Source organism: Mustela nivalis (assembly GCF_964662115.1).
Source record: "Mustela nivalis genome assembly, chromosome: 2".
Taxonomy (NCBI): Eukaryota; Metazoa; Chordata; class Mammalia; order Carnivora; family Mustelidae; genus Mustela; species Mustela nivalis.
In genome coordinates this window covers 102,007,161-102,027,056 of record NC_139021.1, presented here as the reverse complement: position 1 = coordinate 102,027,056, position 19,896 = coordinate 102,007,161, and the positions used below count along the sequence as shown (strand labels likewise).

The window sequence follows — 19,896 nt, the reverse complement described above, 5'->3', positions numbered from 1 at the left end:
CTCAGGGTAAAGGGGCTTGATGTGTGTTTCAATTAGAACTACTTCTCATTTTATTTCTCTTTCTTGCTGTTTTGCTGGAAATTCTATTAACAAAAGGTTTGGGGCTTGAGAGTGCTGATGCAGAGCGTGGGTCCAATGTAGACTTTTGGTTTTGAGGTAAAACCCTGTGATTTCAACAGCCACTGTTGTGCATAAACAGCAGAGATGCAAACACTTTGCCGAGCGTCCTTCATTTCTGTGGTCAAATTGCATAAAAACCTCTGAAAGGCAGCAACCAAAGGAGGCAGCATGATACATCGACTCTTTAAAAACAAGCTTTGTCTTTTTTTTTTTTTAAGTGGAATTTGATTCCCATTTTGGCATTCCGGAATGTTCTGTTCGCGACATGAGCAAATGCTCCATATTAGGGCACATCTTTCCTCCTGGCAGCTCGAATGAATAACAAGAGCTCAGTTCACAGAGTTTGGTTCTGACTGTGCGAGTCTGCAAAGGCTGGATTCCCTTAAAAGACACGTTTGATTGCAGAGGGTTTGCTGACCCTCTTTGATATCCTCCACGGACTGTGTGACTGAGCTAAGCGGAGGTTCCCCGTCCCCAGCCTGGGGAAACTCGCTGCCTCTCCTCACCTGCCCACAGAACTTGTTCTTCGAGTCGACTTTGCCACCTAGTGGCTGGCTCTGGTGTTGCGTCATCCCGGCCAACAGCTTTGCCGAAAGTCCCTTTAGCTGCCACAGAAGGTGGTGAATGGTGACTGTACGGGTTCGGAAAACGGAGGCAGCACCAAATAACTGATCTTAGGGAAAGGGCATGGTTGTGAACTGCAGAGGTATTTTGGGGGTTTTGCATGATTTTTGGCTGTTTTTCAAAATTGCAGTAATAGTGGTAAGAATAATAGAGATGGAATTAATTTAGACCTCTGGAAGATATTAATTTGCTCTCAGGTTTCTGAGAGCAAATTAAAACCTCTCAGGTTTCTCAAAGAACTGGCACATGGGTTTTCAGATTGGATATTTACACTTTTTAAATTTTAAAATGCTATCCAGCTATTTTACGGACTTATAATCCCAGAAAACATTTTCTACAACTAATGGGGAGTAGGTTTCTCAGAGCCATCCTTCACTTCCCCCTAAACTTTGTATCCTTAAATACTTAGCCACATTTTGGTTCCTTTTCTCATTTTAAATATTAATAAAAGAGACCAAGCTGCCCATGGTGGTGGCTTTCAGATGCTGCTGACCACCGCCCACAGTTCAGATCCCATCTTACATCATGACCGCATATATGAACACGTTTTTTAAATGGTCTGGAAAAATATACACTCAGAGAGGAACTCAAGAGCCGAGCTACAGATACACAGATGTGAGTAATCCACATGGAAGGCAAGGGCCTCCCTCCCAGAATCCAGGAGTGAAGGCGTTCAAGTCAACACCTACTGGCAGGATCGTGTTGAGTTGAAAAGCACGGCTTCCCTTGGGTCTCCTCACCAGCAAGAGTCAATCCAGTGAGCAAAGATTATGAAGTCCCTTGATTAGAAACGGACAAGCTCTACAGCGTGGAGGCTGTTGGGTCAGGACGAGGAAGAGGATGGTGCCAGGAAATCCCATCCTCCTCTCAGGGACTACACTGTAAACAGAAAGCGCACATCGATGATTTTATTCGGATCTCATCCAGGACCCCTGGTTCTTCGGAATAAAATGGCAGATGCATATGAGGAAAGACATTAGGCGATCTTCACTTCCAATAAGTATTTTTAGATATATCTATGGAAGGCTTTTCTTGACATTGTGATCACTTTCCTCGGATGTCATACCAGCCAGACATCCACTGCTGGGCCTCCAAGGCACGAAGATGCTTTCAAGAAGAGGAATCTGAGGGGCGCCTGGGTAGCTTGGTGGGTTAAAGCCTCTGTCTTCGGCTCAGGTCGTGATCCCAGGGTCCTGGGATTGAGCCCCGAGTCGGGCTCTCTGCTCATCAGGGAGCCTGCTTCCTCTTCTCTCTCTGCCTGCCTCTCTGCCTACTTGTGATCTCTGTCTGTCAAATAAATAAATAAAATCTTAAAAAAAAAAAAAAAGAAGAAGAAGAAGAGGAATCTGGCACAGAGGCAGGGAGAAGGTTATGGAAAATGTCTCAGGTACTGGGACCTGAGTGAAAGTTGGGAGGAGGGGGAGGCGATGGTGTTCCCTAGCCATATCCGGACACCCCCTGACTAGATCTGGCCTCATTGTGAAGAGAACAGGGACACCAGAAATGTACCCCATGGGGCTGGGGATAGAAGATGAGTGCTGTGCAGAGGCATGGCCATTGTGAAGGTCCCCTCTGAAGAACGAAGGGAAGAAAGTTCCCTACAATGGCGGGGAGTGAAGGTCCAGGACTGACAGAAGGACTAGGATTTACTGTATCAGACAGGACATGAATCATTTACTCATAAAGTATATATCATCTTTTCAGGCCATTAATACACTGATAAGGGAGTAAGGAATTTTATTTTTAATTTTTCTTTATTATATATATATTTTTTAAAGATTTTATATATATATATATATATTTTTTTTTTTGAGAGAAATTGCAAGGGGTGGGGCAGAGGGAGAGGAAGAGAGAATCTCAAGCATGCTCTATGCCCAGCACGGAGCTGGATGCGGGGCTCAATCCTATGACCCTGAGATCATGACCTGACCCAAAATCAAGAGTTGGGTGCTCAGCCAACTGAGCCACCCAGGTGTCCCAGGAACTTTATTTTACTTATTTTTAAAGATTTCATTTATTTATTTGACAGACAGAGATCACAAGTAGGCAGAAAGGCAGGCAGAGAGAGAGAGAGGAAGAAGCAGGCTCCCTCCTGAGCAGAGAGCCTGACACAGGGCTCTATACCAGGACCCTGGGACTACGATCCCAGCCGAAGGCAGAGTCTTTAACCCACAGAGCTACCCAGGCGCCACCCAGGAGCCCCCCAGGAATTTTACTTTTATGTAACAAGTTAAACTTCTGTTTTTAGGCCCCATCCCGCACCAGGAATCAGCACACACTTAACGGTTTACAACATCCGTTTACTATCTACCATCGCCTGTCCTCCTGGAGAACCAGGCTCAGGTGGAGAGCAAGATTCCAGGCTCTTCCACTCCGCTCTCTTCCCTGCCTTCCTCTGGCTTTGGAAACGTGTAGTTTTCTCCTCAGGGACATTACAGGTCAAGCTGAAGCCCTCTTTGTCTATCTTCCTCACCCTTGTCATCTTCCCCATCCAAGATGTCACCGCCAATGTGTGATTGGCATCCTTGTCTTTTTATGGGACTTTCAAGCACACAAATATCTATATATGATACACGCTGTTCTTGTATGTGTTTTGTTGCTACCTAAATCATATCATGTTTATTCATCACCCCACAACTTGTTTTTTCTTATTCAGCAACATATTTTTAGAGCTTTTGAAACTTTCCTATTTATGTGTACTTCTGTAACTTTCTGTATATGTATGTATCCAGCCATGAAAGCATTGCCAAGACCAGAGTCATGAAGCTTATCCCCTGTGTTTTCTTCTGGAAATTATAGCTTCATGAGAAACATATTGGCTTATGTTTAAGTCAATAGATGATTGATAGATACATAGATGATTGATCGGTAAATTAGCTTTTTTTCTGCTGTATTTCCCTTTATTACCAGATTTTTTTTAGCCACTGTCAAACTGATGCTCTTTTCCTGATTTTTGTCATGACAACACATGCTTCAGCAAACATCCTACGTAACCCCCCTTGTATATGACTATATGCAAGATTTTCTAGAGGACAGACACCTAGAGATTAAATTGCTAGCTTGTGGTGCACAGACTTTTTCCATGGGATTGACAGCTGAGTCACCTTCATAGTCGTAGCAGTGCATTTTCCTTAACGGGGTGAGGAGGCACCTGTTTTACTGACCTAATGTTTGGGCCAGTACACCGTTCCTTGGTGTTTAAAGACTCTAGTGTTGTAAGCTCTGTCTCTACCAGAGTGTTTCAAGTCAACTTTAAAAAGCCAACTTTAATGGGGGCCTGGGTAGCTCAGTAGGTAAAAGCCTCCGCCTTCGGCTCAGGTCATGATCCCAGGGTCATGAGATCAAGCCCCACGCCCGGCTCCCTGCTCAGTGGGGCATCTGCTTGTCCCCTGCTCCCTCTGTCTCTGTCTCTCTCTCTCAAATAAATACAATAAAAAGCAAACTTTGAGCACGGTCTCCCTGAGTTCCTGCAGTTACAACCCTACGCTGAGGACCTGAGAGTTTGGCCGTGGTGGAAGGCAGGCAGCCGATCAGGGAAGACTTCCAAGAATTAGCTCACCACATGTTTCTTGCTCTCTTCATAACCCACGGGGGGGGGGGGGGGGGGGGGGGGTTCCCGGGGTCCCGTTTGTTTTTCTTGTGATAAGAGCACTTAACATGAGACCTACCTCCTGAAAAGAATTTCACCACACACTGCAGGTCTGTTAGCTGCAGACAGTGCTGGCGTGTGCGGCCCGGACTCACCTTGCATCACGTGTATCCCGAGTACGGGGTTTCTTGTCCTTCGCTGCCCCCACACCTGGCTAGGCCCATCCACTCTCCGCTTCTCTGCGTTCTGCTGTTACCGACGCCCCACATAGGTGACTCATGCGGTATTTGCCCTTATGGGACTGGTTTATCTCACGAAGCACCACGTCCTTGGGTTCCCCCATATTGTCACATTTCCTTTTCGAAGGCTGAGAAGTAGTCCGCATGTGCACGCACTGCATTTCCTTCACCCGTTCGTCCGTCCGTCGATGTCTAGTTTGTTTCTCTGTCTCGGCTACTGTCTGAGAGCGCTACAATGGACAGGGGAGGGCTGAGAGCACTCGAAGATGCTCATTTCAGTTCTGTGGAAGCGTGGCCAAGGACTTTCATGAAGCTCCTCCTCCGTGTTTCCTCAGGAGAGCTTTATAGTCGCAGGTCTTATGTGCAAGTCTTGTGTCCATTTGTGTTGGTTTTGTGTTGACTTTTGTGTATAGGACTGGGGTCCAGTTTCGTTCCTTCTCCGGGGGCTGTCCGGTCTTCCCGGGGTCCTTTGTGGAAGAGGCTGTCCTTTTCTTGTTGTGTTCTTGGCTTCCCCTGTCAAAGATCAATTGACCGTATATGCACGGATGTTTGTAAGCCCTCTTTCTGATGACACCGGTCTGTGTGTCTGTTTAGGCCGGTTTCATACTCTTAATTACCATGGCTTTGTGATATTTTTTTTTAAATCAGGGATTGTGGGGCGCCCGGGTGGCTCAGTGAGTTAAGCCTCTGCCTTTGGCTCAGGTCATGATCTCAGGGTGCTGGGATCGAGCCCCGCATTGGGCTCTCTGCTCAGCGGGGAGCCTGCTTCCCTCTCTCTCTGCCTGCCTCTCTGCCTACTTGTGATCTCTATCAAATAAATAAATAAAATCTTTAAAAAAAAAGAACAACTTTAAAAAACTTAAATCAGGGATTGTGTTTTCTCTAGCTTTGTTCTTCTTTCTCGATGGTTTTGGTTCTTCAGGGTCCTTTGTGGTTCCATATAGGTAATCCATTTTTACGGAGTAAGAAGTGTGGTCTCAGAGAAGTTAGGCCTTTGGCCAAATTTTCCCTCCTTCTCAGCCAACCCCAAACTCAGACCCAAAACAAACAGGCTCTGAGACCATGGTTCTTAACTACCTTTCATTGCTTTCCAATAAAAAGTTATTAATGAAAATACCGGCTTCATTTTTTTAAAAGATTTTATTATTTGACAGAAAGACAGTGGGAGAGGGAACACAAGCAGGAGGAGGGAGAGAAGGAGAGGCAGACTCCCTGCTGTGCGAAGAGCCTGATGTGGGACTGGATCCCAGGACCCTGAGACCATGACCTAAGCCAAAGGCAGGCGCCTAATGACTGAGCCGCCCAGGCACCCATAGCCTCGTATTTATTAACAGAAGTGATTTCCATGCATCTCATTGTCTTATAGCATCACAGGAGTGCCCGTGATTTCCTAGACATTTCTCCCCTTGTAGCTATAAGTCATAACAGGTTTTAATAATGTGCCTTTGCCCATAATTTCCACTTCCTACTCAGAAGGCTTTTTCTTCAATGACATGTTCACCTACCAGATTCACATCCTCCTTTTTGCTTTCACACATATGAAGGTATCAGGAGACAATTATAGTTATCTGGAGTGAATGAATGATCATTAACTATTAACTTATTAATTATTGTCCTTTGGATGGTATATCATATGGGGGGATGACAGGTCACTCTCCTTGAAGGGTCCTTTTGCAACAGGAAAAATCCTGCTCATTTCACAGTCTCTATCTGTGGTATGATGGACGGAAACGGGAATGTTTTTAAAATAAGAAAAAGCACCTATCTGAAATTTTGTGGGGTATTTGATATTGAATTGGTTTTGAATTATAAAGAGAACAATGGCCACTGGTAGACATGTCAAAGAATTTAGGTCAAAGATCACCTGCCTAACAGTGTGTGATTCACAGAGTTTCTAGTGATTAGCCAAGAAGCCGCTAGGTTCCAGGAGCCCCGGAGCGGGTATCTAATGAACCCAATACAGAGAGCTGGTCCCACCCATGGGTAGGACTCAACTCTGGTTTCTTTTATATTCTGTGTTCTCACAAGGGATAATTGGAATGGAATATTGTATAATTTGTGGTGTTCTACAGAATCACAGCATGAAATGAACCAAAAAGAAAAGAATTGCTCTAAGGCATGTTTCTAAAATCCCTACTTACAATCTCCACTGACATTGGTCAGCTGAGCAAATTATTTGGCTCTTGAATTCTTACACACATAATGTGATTTGACATGTTGTGTGTAATTTGCACGGAACAATTTGACATTGCCTAAAATACGTGGTGCTTTTAAAAAACTATTATATTCAGAGGCCATATCTCATCTATGGGGTAAGTCTGTGGAGGGGAGAGTCCCCACTTCCCGAATTCAGTGGCACCGGTGCAAATGACCTAAAGTTACCAGTGGTTCTGTGAGAGGCGCTGACGTTGAGGGTGGCGGTTATGTTAGTTGGGACTGTTTGGGCGGCAGATGGCAATAACCTGCCTCAGAAGTGAAGGCAACAGAGGAAATGGTTGGCTCCCATAACCTGCAAAGTCAAGGGGGAACTTGACTTCAGGAGTTGCTAGGTCCAGGTTTTTTGAGAAGACATCGTGGTCATGCTGTCTCCACGCTCCACATTGCCTGCCGTCTCTCTCCTCTATATTTGCTTGCTTCTCAGATTTCCCACGAGCATATAAATGGGTTACCAGTGCCTAAAAATCCCAATAACATAGAGTTCCCCTCTCTCTTTCCCAAATCTGTATCAGCTCCCCTCCTTAACTTACCGCTCCTGCTGGCATGTTCTTCAGGCCCACTGCTGAGGCAGAGGAGTCAGGGACCGTGTACTGGATGCCCTTCCAGAAATACTCACTGTGGAGGACAGGGCATTTCCAAAAGGATGGCTGAAGGAAAGACACAGAGCAGACACCCACTGTCTGACATTGACAAGAAGAACAAAGAGGAAAGGAGATGTATCATCAACACAAACATTACTGGCCATTACAGTTATTTATAAGAAAATCGGCAAGGCAGGAGCTGTGAAAGTTAGTCAACAGAACATGATCAGCATCACGGGACAGGATGGCAGAGACTTAGAAGGTGTTTTAAGAATTTTAGGGCACCTGGGTGGCTCAGTGGGTTAAGCCTCTGCCTTTGGCTCAGGTCATGATCTCAGGGTCCTGGGATCGAACCCCACATCAGGCCCCCTGCTTGGCAGGGAGCCTGCTTCCCCCTCTCTCTCTGCCTGCCTCTCTGCCTACTTATGATCTCTCTCTGTCAAATAAATAAATAAAATCTTTTTTAAAAATTTAAAATTTAAAACAAAAAAAGAATTTTAAAAGGTGCTGTGGGAGGTCATGTGAGATTCAGAGCACACCCCAGGGGCCGGAGCAGGGAGCAGGAGGGAGGGAGGGAAGAATGTAGTATGGGTCGCAGTCCAAACCAAGCATGGACAAGAAACTTAGCCACTATGTCTAGGAAGCTTTGGAGCTTTGGAGTGAAAGACACTGGGGAGAGAAAGCTGTCCAGAAGGTGTGTAGAAGATCAGCAGGGCTAAGGGGCAGATCAGAGAGAAATGCAGGACTAAGGGTGGTCGTAGGAAGGAGAAAGTAATACTCATGGGCACATGTTGGGGAGGACACCTCGCCTCCCCAGGAGGAAGTGGCTGTTAAACTCAAGGACAGGACTTCAAGCTGAGGTGTCTGGTTTCAGACGGGTCTGTTCTCCTCTATCCGTGTGGCTGTAGGTGTGACGGGGAAGATGGGCAGACACCCTGTAGGAACTGTGGGAACCTGGGAAGCAGGTGGAGGCAGAGATAGATAGATACCCTGCATTTGCATCTGGGAAGAAACCCTCAATGCAATCCAGTACCCCAACAGCATGTAGCATTTCCCAAATACAGACAGTCCTCGGTGGGAGTGAGCTAGAGGCAACGGCAAGTTGACTGCCCCAACAAAACCCTCAGGAGTGAAAAGAAGTAAGGAAGAAAACCCCATCCATCACCCATAATTGGAAATCGGTGCCTTGTGGGGAATTTCATCTCTGGATTATACAGATGTTCTTTTCTGTAACAGAACAATATGTTAGAATATTTAGACTATTTTTTTTTCTATTTTCAAATAGTGCTGAAGTAAATATATATAAGTGTATATATGTATGTAAGTGTATATAAAATTATATGTGCATGTTGTGTATGTCCAACCACTTAGGTATTTTATGTGTAGGTAAACACACACCCACAATACATAAGTACCTCACATACATGCATCAGCTCCTGGGATCTGGGAATTTGTGCATGATTCTAACAGATGCTGCTAAATCACCTGTCACATTGTTGACCAATTTACACTGTAGCCACGACCACAAAATTCTGTCCTTCACACCTGTCCACACTGCCTGCCTCCAATCATTTGTATTTTGCTCATCTTTTAGGTGACAAATGGAATCTCATCTAATTTTTAATGCACATTAACTCCACTTTAAGGAGGCAGATAACATATTTTAGCCAACTGGAACAGGCTAGTTGTATGCGGCATCTGGATAGACCGGTGGAGAGTTAGAGAAACATCACAGTGCGACTCAGAGTGGGAGGGCTCGAGATGATCTGGGTGAGAATCTCTCCCCCGTCCTCCCTCATGCATCAGCCTGATCTCTGGACACATTACTTAACTCTCCGTGTCTCCATTTCTCATAAAATGTGATTATTTTAAGGATTCAATGAGATAAAGCATGTGGTGATTTGCACAATGTCTGTCACGTAGGAAGTGTCCGATCTATATTCTCTTTGGATCACTTATTATTACACTGTGTTGGGCTTTGGGCATCCTGAAAGCCAGAGCAAAGTGAGTTCATTGTTCAAGAAGAAGAGGAGTAAAATAACAATAGACGCGACACTTCTGTCGCACATTGCTCTGTGTCAGGCTCCGTACTAAGCCCCGGACATATATTAAAACATTTCAGTGAAGGGGTGCCTGGGTGGCTCAGTGGGTTAAAGCCTCTGCCTTCGGCTCGGGTCATGATCCCAGGGTTCTGGGATCGAGCCCCGCATCGGACTCTGCTCAGCGGGGGGCCTGCTTCCTCCTCTCTCTCTGTCTGCCTCTCTGCCTGCTTGTGACCTCTGTCTGTCAAATAAATAAATAAATAAAATCTTTTAAAAAAAAACATTTCAGTGAAAAACAAAGTCTCTTTGACCACTTACTATTGAATTCTAGGTTAAAGTTCTCAACAGTTTATTTCACTAAGCAGAATGTTTCATTCTTATTTGTCTATGAGGCACGTGGTTCACCAAAATAGTTAAGTCACCCCCAGGAAGTGGCTGACCTTCCTTTAGGACTGCAAAGCTCTCCTGCCACTCGCTGAGGCCACTCCAGAAGGCGGCGTGTGAATCTGATGGCTCTCTGTGGAAAGACTTGATGTGGGGCTCTTTCCAGGGGATATGTGTACCTGCTCGTATATGACAGTTTACAGTTGAACCCTGTTTAGATTAAGAGCCTAAACACAACACAAGTGCTCCCAAGAGTATTGTGCTAGGATTATCGATGCTGAATTCACAGGACGACACTTGTTGAGAAAGGATTTGGGGTCAAGTGCACCGTGGCTGCTGATGTGAGCAATCTAAGGGGAGAAGGCGGGTCCCACCCAGAGCTGTCCAAGACAGCCTGGAGGTCTTCCTGGTGATGTTCTCACTGGAGCATCTCACTTATTTATGTATTTTGGTTAACAAGCGTTTGAAGGAACTAGCTGAAGTTCTGCAAGCCTTTGTACACAAACGTGTGCGTGTGGGTGCTAAAATACTTCCTCATCGCCGAAGGGAAACTGTCCAAATACTGGAAATATCCAAAACTTGGTTTGGTCAGTACAGAATATTCTGGCAAAGCTACTTCATATTATCAAGCAGATAACAGCTGCCTTGTATACTGTTATCAACCGTTACACAGAACCAACACGCTGCTTCTCTAGCCAAGTCTTGAGGTGACCCAGTGTGTAATGATTCACACCCGTTTCCTCCCTTGTTCCGGGATGAGGCTTCTCATGCCCAGGGAGGCTTAAACGCTTGCCGACTCCCTAACACTGTGTACGCCTCCAGCCTGGGAGAGGCCCGGGTCCGGCCAGACTAAATGCAGGTGAATAAGACCAGTGTATCGCATAAGCAGCACAGACACATCTCCTCTTTCCCCCTTTCTCTTTAAAATAAGAGAAGGAAGATTTTGTTGGGGGAGCGCATGACGTGGAAGTGTAGGTGGAATAGCCTAGAAATAGGGAGAGTGTGGATGGAAAGAACAAGGCACAAGCAGGTGCATGTCACCTGCTAACTGTGCTCAGATTGGTCTCCCCTAGCTCCAGGCCCCTCACTTTTCAAGTAAGAGAAAGAGCTGGATGTTTCTGGCCCGAGAGTAAGCCTCATGTCCGAGGCCTCCCATGGGTTTTAAAAGTTGTGCAGTGCAAAGAACCAATCCAAAGAAGGCAGACATTCTCCTAATGGCGCTTCTTCTCTCTTCTCTCCCCAGACTATGTCCGAGAATCACAATGAGCTGGCACACTAACAGTACAACCTCACCTTTGTTTCCAAACATCAGCTCGCCCTGGGTGCATAGCCCCTCAGATGCTGGGCTGCCCCCAGGCACAGCCACTCACCTTGGCAGCTACAACGTCTCTCGGGCGGCCGGGAATTTCTCCTCTGCCAATGACACCACCAGTGACCCGCTGGGAGGCCACACCATCTGGCAGGTGGTCTTCATCGCCTTCTTAACGGGTGTCCTGGCCTTGGTGACCATCATCGGCAACATCCTGGTGATCGTGGCCTTCAAGGTCAACAAGCAGCTGAAGACGGTCAATAACTACTTCCTCTTAAGTCTGGCCTGTGCCGATCTGATTATTGGGGTCATTTCCATGAACCTGTTTACCACCTACATCATCATGAATCGGTGGGCTTTAGGAAACTTGGCCTGTGACCTCTGGCTCTCCATTGACTATGTGGCCAGCAATGCCTCGGTCATGAACCTTCTGGTCATTAGCTTTGACAGGTACTTCTCCATCACGCGGCCGCTCACGTACCGAGCCAAACGAACGACAAAACGAGCCGGCGTGATGATCGGCCTGGCGTGGGTCATCTCCTTCGTCCTCTGGGCCCCGGCCATCCTGTTCTGGCAGTACTTTGTCGGGAAGAGGACGGTGCCACCCGGCGAGTGTTTCATCCAGTTCCTCAGCGAGCCCACCATCACGTTCGGGACGGCCATCGCCGCCTTCTACATGCCTGTCACCATCATGACTATTTTATACTGGAGAATCTATAAGGAGACCGAGAAACGTACCAAAGAGCTCGCTGGGCTGCAGGCCTCGGGGACAGATGCAGAGGCCGAGAACTTTGTCCACCCCACAGGCAGCTCTCGGAGCTGCAGCAGCTATGAGCTGCAGCAGCAGAGCCTGAAACGCTCGTCCCGGAGGAAGTACGGCGGCTGCCACTTCTGGTTCGCCACTAAGAGCTGGAAGCCCAGCGCGGAGCAGATGGACCCCGACCACAGCAGCAGCGACAGCTGGAATAACAACGACGCAGCCGCCTCCCTGGAGAATTCGGCCTCTTCCGACGAGGAGGACATCGGCTCCGAGACCCGCGCCATCTACTCCATCGTGCTCAAGCTGCCCGGGCACAGCACCATCCTCAACTCCACCAAGCTACCCTCCTCGGACAACTTGCAGGTGCCCGACCAGGCGCTGGGGGCAGCCGACCCACAGAGGAAAGCTGGCAAGCTGCAGGCCCAGAAGAGCATGGACGATGGCGCCGGCTTCCAGAAAAGCTTCTCCAAGCTCCCCATCCAGCTAGAGTCCGCCGTGGACACAGCCAAGGCGTCGGAGGCCAACTCCTCGGTGGGCAAGTCCACGGCCACTCTACCTCTGTCCTTCAAGGAGGCCACTCTGGCCAAGAGGTTTGCTCTGAAGACCCGAAGCCAAATCACCAAGCGGAAGCGGATGTCCCTCATCAAGGAGAAGAAGGCGGCGCAGACGCTCAGTGCCATCTTGCTGGCCTTCATCATCACCTGGACCCCGTACAACATCATGGTTCTGGTGAACACCTTTTGTGACAGCTGCATACCCAAAACCTATTGGAATCTGGGCTACTGGCTGTGCTACATCAACAGCACCGTGAACCCCGTGTGCTATGCGCTGTGTAACAAAACATTCCGAACCACTTTCAAGATGCTGCTGCTCTGCCAGTGCGACCGGCGGCGGCGACGGAAGCAGCAGTACCAGCAGAGACAGTCCGTCATCTTCCACAAGCGCGTGCCCGAGCAGGCCTTGTAGGGGGGGCTCGGCCCAGCGTGGCGGCCACGCGCACGCATCCACCCGCAGACCTCCGGGGGGCGCCAGCCGGCAGTGGGGTCATTGCCGGGGTGATCAAAAGGGGTTTGTCTTTTTATCACCCAGATATGAAGGAAGCTGCCTGTTTACTGACCCAGTGAATAAACCCATTTTAATATAGAAAGACACCAAGTCAGCAAAAAAAACAAAACAAAACATATTCCTAAATATAAAGAAATTTATTCTGAAGTAGACTTTGGTTTTTTTTCCCTCAAAGAGGGGGGAAAAATGTTTCATAGCAATTCCACACCCAAATCTGTCTGCTGGGTTCTCTGAATCCCCGTTAGTGCGGGAAATCTTAGCTGACCATCACTAGCTGAGCCCGGGGCCACGTTCCTTCCGAGGAGCCCACGCAGGGCGATCCAGGTCCCACAGGGAACATGTCAGGCTAGTGAATCAGTGGTTCAGAAATTACTTCATACGTTGTAAAGCTGAACCTTCTTGTCCCAATAGAGCTTCCCCGTCTTCTTTGGTGTGTTGTTCAACTCCACTTGTGGACTTGATTCTTGCAAAGTACTATTTCGTGCATTTCCAGTTTCGTACCAATAAAAATATACAAGTATATATATGTGTGTGTGTGTGTGAGAGAGAGAGAGAGAGAGAGAGACTTCTGCACACACACACAGTGTATATAATATACTGGGAATCACTGAGCTGGCAAATTATTCTTGCAATATGTGCTTTCAGTACTTTGATAACTGAAGTTCTCTAGGATCCTGACACAACATAAAAGTGAAATAAACCCAGTGTAATATTTTGGAAACCAGGGCTTCCCCCCCGCCCCCAAACCATCCCGGGGAATGCAGCAGCGCACATTCAGACTCTTGAGTATAAGCCGTGTAAGCCGGGTGCTTTGCTGATCTCGACAGAGCTCCAGCAAACTGGAGCCCCTCTGAGCAAGCCCCACCCACGAACCACGTCCACAGGGTTGAATCTAACTGTCCAAATCTCAATGTTGCCCAACAGTGTTGCCCAACAAAATTTCTGCTATCTCAGCTGCTTGAAACTCATCATGTCACACTTGAATGTCACACGCAGCAATATCTATGGCAAAGTGCCCCAGTGACACCGTGGGGGCGGGGGGAGAACGTGGTGTTGGAGTTCCTGCTACCTGTCCCCTTCTAGATGCAAAAGGGCATCCCCCTGCATTACCTAGCTGTGGCCAGCGCTCTCCGGGGTTCCTTGCGCAACACTCAGTCACAGTGGGGTTCGGGAAGTCTCCTGTCCTCCGAAGAAAGTATTAACACTTTTTAAAAAGTATTTCTTCAAGTTGATTTCCTTAACCTTTTGAAAAAAAATGATTCTGTATCTCCTTTGAATTGATCCAAAAGCTCAATGTTGTACTAGGGGTTGGGTGGGAGGGGGTGCCACCGTGGCTTGTCATTTTTGTCACTGTTGTAGTTGTTGGGGTTCCTTCCTTTCCTTTCACCGGGGCAGTGTGGGGAGCGGGAGGGGAGGGGGCGGGGTGGGGGGGTCGAGAAGAAATCTCACCTCTGTACAGGGCCTCGGGTCGTGGACCCCGGGCCGGGGTAGAAGCTGCTTCTGTGTTCACTGTGAGCTGGTGTTTACAGGTGACAACAGTGGGTGTGGGCTCAGTGGTGTCTGTGTTTCTGAACTATTTAATTTCATGTTCTGTTTATATGAAGAAATATTTATGCATACTTCACCAAGTGTCTATTTAATGTTGATAAATATTACCCTTCGGTCTTCAGCCGTGGTGTCCCTCGAAAGTGATTCTTTCAGGTCCCCCCAAGCAATCAGTGCGGTCCGTCGAGCTTTTCACAAGGCTGAGGAGAAGACGACGGCCATCCTGCTGGCAGCAACAAGTCCCTAGCTCCTGGGGAATAAAAAGTCAACTGTGACTTTGACAGAAACGTGGAAAAACCACTCTTTCGTTGAACCCGATGGGAAATGAACGAAGCAACCCTCCACCTTGGTGTTTGAAATTACATGACAATGGTAAAAAATAAATAAACCAGATCAGCGTAATTGAAAGAATATATATATACATATATATATATGTATATATATATATATATATATATTTTGGGCCCACATTCAACCAAAGAACAAGAAAAACCAGAGACTATTTTCTAATACATAGAGCAAACTACGGAATGTTCTGTGATCCACTTGTGAACGTCTGGTGAGCAACAGCATCTCTGTTTTCCTACTCTGGTTGGCCTGACACTAATAAACATATGAATGCTGATCCCAGTGTCCCTGGGCGTCCGTGATTCCCCTTCTTTTTGAAACTCCTGTCCTGCCTTCCTCCCAAAGGGCTGTTTCCTATATTTCCAACAAAATTAGAGAGCATTACGTTTGAGAAATGGACAAACCCCGAGCTTTGGCACAACCACGAAGGTCAGTAGCAGCTTGGCTTGAACCTGATCCTCTCCTGACCCTGTCCTTTCCTTAATGCTGATGATGGCAGAAAAGAAACTACTCCAAGCCTTTTGCTCTCCCATTTTAAAATCTCTTATGGATAAAAGCTGTTTCTGTATGCTAAGTACTTCCTGTGTTTGTAGAAAGGTATGGCCAACTCTTAGGAAGTTTTCTGAGAAGGAAAATAAGAAAAACAGAATCCTTTTGAATATGGGGGACTTAGGCTATGGGTGATCAAAGAGGTAGGAGTGTTTATAACTGGACAGAGCTACATGTGTCTTTCCCAAAGGGCTTGTCGTGAGAAAAGGTATTGGGCATTTACATAAGATCAAAATATCTTCATCATCAACCTATGTTATTCCACATGAAGGAGGTCTGCAGAGCTTTCGTGATAATTCACTTTAATGGAAAAAGCAAAATAAGCCTAAAATAAGCCGCACATGAAGAACACCCCCCCACACACACATGTACACATGTGCACACACACACACACTTGCACGCACACACATCCATCCTCCCAAATTCTCTTCTCCAGGCCTTACCAGATGGGTAAGAATAGTAACCTCTCTGGTCCCCTATTTCCCTTGGCTCTATTCTCTTGGCCCATTCCCTACCTGTGGTCTCTCTGCTGGTTTCCCTACTATCCTGAATCATCCTTGCCTTAAATCCAGCCTTGACTACACCCATTTCTGCTGACCCTTTCACGTACAATAGTTCTACACTCTGACAGAGAAAAAGGATGCATTAGGCATCATTAAGCATTAGAAGCTGCAGTAGATAAAGATCTAGAAGCACCTCTGCTTTCTCTGTCCACTGCCCTTGAAGAAGATAGACAAGTTCAAGGCTCTGGAAAGGGATGGGAGCCCCTAGGCATCATCCAGGAGGAGCGGGAGGGCGGAGTTGGCTGGAGAGGGCGGCCTCATGAGGGAAGTGGGGCACCAGGGCTCAGGCTGTTGGAGGAGGCTGATACCACATGGAACTAGGGATTGCTCTGGTGTCCCATCCTTGACTCCCAGAGGGGGACATAATACTGAGACATCGGACAGTCCATCACTAGCAGCTTCAGAGGACGAACAAAAGTAGCACAAAGAAACACTAAAGGTCACTAGGGACTTACATGTCCTCTGTGCACCCCTGCATGTCGCTTAGACTCCCTGGGTTGTCTCCAGATGCTCGTGCTAATCAACAACACGAAGGCATCTGAACTTGGCCTCTGACAGCAGACAGATCAAAGCTGAGGCCCGGGGCAGGTGTAACGGTATGTCTGACAAATAGGCGAACACATCACAGACCCAGCAGACTTACTGTCTTACGTTTCCACACTGGAAGTCTGGGGTACCCACAGTTTGCTGGTGAGCCCGGGGACGGACTGCTCACAACGCCCCTGCAGCCCGGGACCCACCTGAGGCCTGACGGCCTTGCAGACAGAGCCACTGGGGAGCGGGTGCTCTCGGTGCTGCCCTCGTAGCTCTCCCAAAGGGACCGAAACCGCAGAGCACGACACCCAGGACAGGAACCCTTTCCTCAAGCCGCCTCCTCTAAAAGAACACGTTCCCTCCACTGCCGTGTGCACGGAGCTCAGCTCAGCTGGGAGCCACCTGGCCTGCACTTAAAGTCTGAGGATGGTTTCTCAGCTTCCTCTGTGGAGCAAGCCATGGGCTCTCTCTCCCTGTGCTCTCACAACTCTATTTGGTATATGCTCGGCCTCCACCAGGATTACTGCTCCAGACCCAGAGGCTGGCTCTGGGGACAGTAACCCAGACCTCTTCAGAACCAGGTATTTCCATCTTCTTTTTCTGGCTTTAGTGAGGAAGGAGGCTGCTAAGGGACACCCCCCCCAAAAAAAAGAGTTAATAAAGCGACTCTACCCCATGAAGTTTGCACCTGCCAAGTGCTCTCCTGGGCGACTCCAACACGGGCAGGTGTTCCTGCCACTCCTAAGTGGACACAGCTACATTCACAGCCTCACATGCACATGGGTGGATAGGGCACTCGGACGTGTAGATGAGGACCCCAAATGCTTAGTGAGAGCCCGTGTTTCAGAAGAACGTTGGGCCTGTGGTGGTCCGAGCAGAACCCTCCGGCTCTGGCCTGGCCTGGGGTCACCCCCACTCTGAGTTGCCTGAGACAGCCTCGTGAAAGGCAAATGGAAAAGGAAGCTGCAGGCTCCGTGACAGGAGAGGTACTGATAACACTGTCCGCACCCAATTCAGACTCCGTATTTCTATCTTAACCTTAAAAAAAAAAAAAAATTATCTCTAGAATATAAAAGTCTCTTATTGTTCCTTCTCAAAGTCCAAAATACTCCTTAACAATTCTGCAATTTGCACATCAAGCCCCAAACTATTTTTATCCTCAGTTCTGTGAGTTCCTTGACAATACCAAGCAGGTCTCACGCCTGTCTGCCTCCCCATGGCTGGCACGATGTCCGTCAGGGAGCGGACACTCAGTAAATGTTGTTGAATGTTTAATGAAAACCCCTTCCAGCCCACAGAACGAGTACTTATCAGAACTGTGTGCAGCCCGGCCCCATGCTGCTGCGGCAGTCAGGGGTCACCAAGCTGGGAAAGTCCTTACGGGAAAAATATGATGATTCTTAGCTCAAGAAACGTTCCTGAGCAACAAGGGAAAATATTGTAAACAGACTTGAAGTTGTTGATGTAATGAAGAATACAGAAAGGGGGGGGGGAAACAACTCTCTCTTTTATCCCTAGAACTCGGGAACTTTTTACCAGACTGGTGAACTTCTGTGGTCCTTCCTGGGTGTCCGCGTGGAAGTCCCGAGGGCAGAGGCCAGGAAGACACGTTTTCCACTTGTGCACGTGCAGATCTGTCGTCGGTGCCAAAACTGGTCTGTGTACAGTTCTGATCGGTGTGGGAAGTTAGGGGAGAGTCCATGCTGTTCTGCAATGACACAAAAGTCCAGTTTTAATCCCTTCCTCGTCCAGTCCCCGGGCTCTTCAGCTTCCCACCTACCACCCTCCAGAGAAACTTCCGTGGGGCTCATGCTTGGAGCCATGGAAGGCAACATTGCGAGTGACATCTCTTTTCTTTTCTTTCTTTCTTTCTTCTTTCTTTTTTCTTAAACACACAGGAACTAAGTTGGTGCAGGTCTGAGGGATAATTAAACGAAAACGGGCCTCCCAAGTTGGGGCATGAGCACACTGATTTCTGGGGGCAGGAAGCCTTGGGGGCAGCACCTGTGATATGTCTGGTGATCACACCCTTCTCGTTCATGAGGCTGTAGTGAGAAACCACTATCCAAAAAGAGATGACGGCTCTATATTTGCTTTGTAAGCAAAAGGCATGTATCATAGTTGCATCTAAAATAGTGTCCACATCTTTACCAAAGGCACTGAATTTTACCCATTTTTATGACCTGGTGGCCTCCCCTTCCTCGGGAGGCATTTCAGGTGCCCCCTACCCCACTCCATGCCACGCTCATTCTTTCTCCCGAAAATACATCCATTGTCTGTACTATAAAATGATGCCTGCAACTTTGTGGTGATATTATCCCATGAGTTTAACAGTGAAATAAGGAAATAAAACTATTAATAAACAAAGAATGTGTTTTTCTTGCTTTGTAATCTACTCGGCAACAGCGGTTAATTGTGTAAAAGGGAGAACACACAGAAGGGCTCGATCTGGAAGAGGCCAGTATTTGCACTGACTACTCTTTCTTTTTTATTTTCTAGAATTTTCTTCAGCCACCAAGACTGCTGCTGTCATTATCCAAAACAATCACTATGATGTGTTTAGGGGTGTATATTAAGCATGCATAAAATACATCTACACACACAGTCCTTATTCCAAGAGTGTAGGTGATAAAACCTACTTCTCTCTAGGTAAATGCATTAACAAGTTTTATTTCCCTCCTTTCAAAAGAAATGCTTATCTTCTTTTCTCCTTTATTTTAGAGTTGTCTGTCTATTTCCTTGGACCCATCAGAAATGTTTTCCTACCAAAAATGCAAGCATTGTATTTTATCACATTGCCTTTAAAATTATTACAAGTGTAGATACAAACTGAAGTCACTCTTAGCAAGAGACATGATTTTTTTTTTAATGTCTTGCTTGGTTAATTTATGGCTGTTAGGCACAGCCATAGAAACCAAACACTGTCTCTTCGGTGCAGAGATTTCCTGACTTTCACCTTGCAAGTAAAAGCAAGAATATGTCTTCTGAATCTCTCTTTCTCCTTTGTCATTAATTAAATCCTCATTTTGGGTTTACAATTTGGGCACATGTTCTCTGGACCCTAGGACAAACCCATTTGATGATGATTCCCAAGGACATCCGAGCAAACTGCTTCTCTTACACCCTATGATAACAGGCAGTTCTATGTGAAATTAATACTGAGATTGAGGAAGAAAAGTTTTCTGTTGTGCCAAAGTCTTCCCTAACTCGCTACATCAATTTGGTAGATGTAACTGTTAACTACAGGGAAAAAACCCAATGGCTGAGAGTTTGGAAAAAATTAATGAGGCATAAGAACATGTTAAAGCTGGAAAGACCAACGAGGCACCAGTTGATTTTTAACTGAGAGGGACTTTGGAGGGAGTGATAAATGGCTTTTGGGAGGACTTGCTGTTTCTTAATCTGAATGGTTACAGGGGAAGCAATT

General features: G+C 47.0%; 1 protein-coding gene across 8 annotated transcripts in view; it reads left to right on the top strand.

Moving 5' to 3' along the window:
* The window catches only part of CHRM3 (cholinergic receptor muscarinic 3), a 509,004-nt gene extending 490,188 nt beyond the window's left edge, over window positions 1-18,816 (top strand). For 7 of the 8 annotated variants that reach the window (XM_082720839.1, XM_082720835.1, XM_082720836.1 and 4 more), the window contains one exon: window positions 11,040-17,999. In XM_082720839.1, the coding sequence (XP_082576965.1) occupies window positions 11,059-12,831 (1,773 nt within the window). In that variant the 5' untranslated portion in view covers window positions 11,040-11,058 and the 3' untranslated portion in view covers window positions 12,832-17,999. Of the gene's footprint in view, window positions 1-11,039 lie in introns of all 8 variants that reach the window. The other variant, XR_014308880.1, reaches the window with a different exon arrangement.
* The last annotated feature ends 1,080 nt before the right edge of the window (window positions 18,817-19,896 follow it).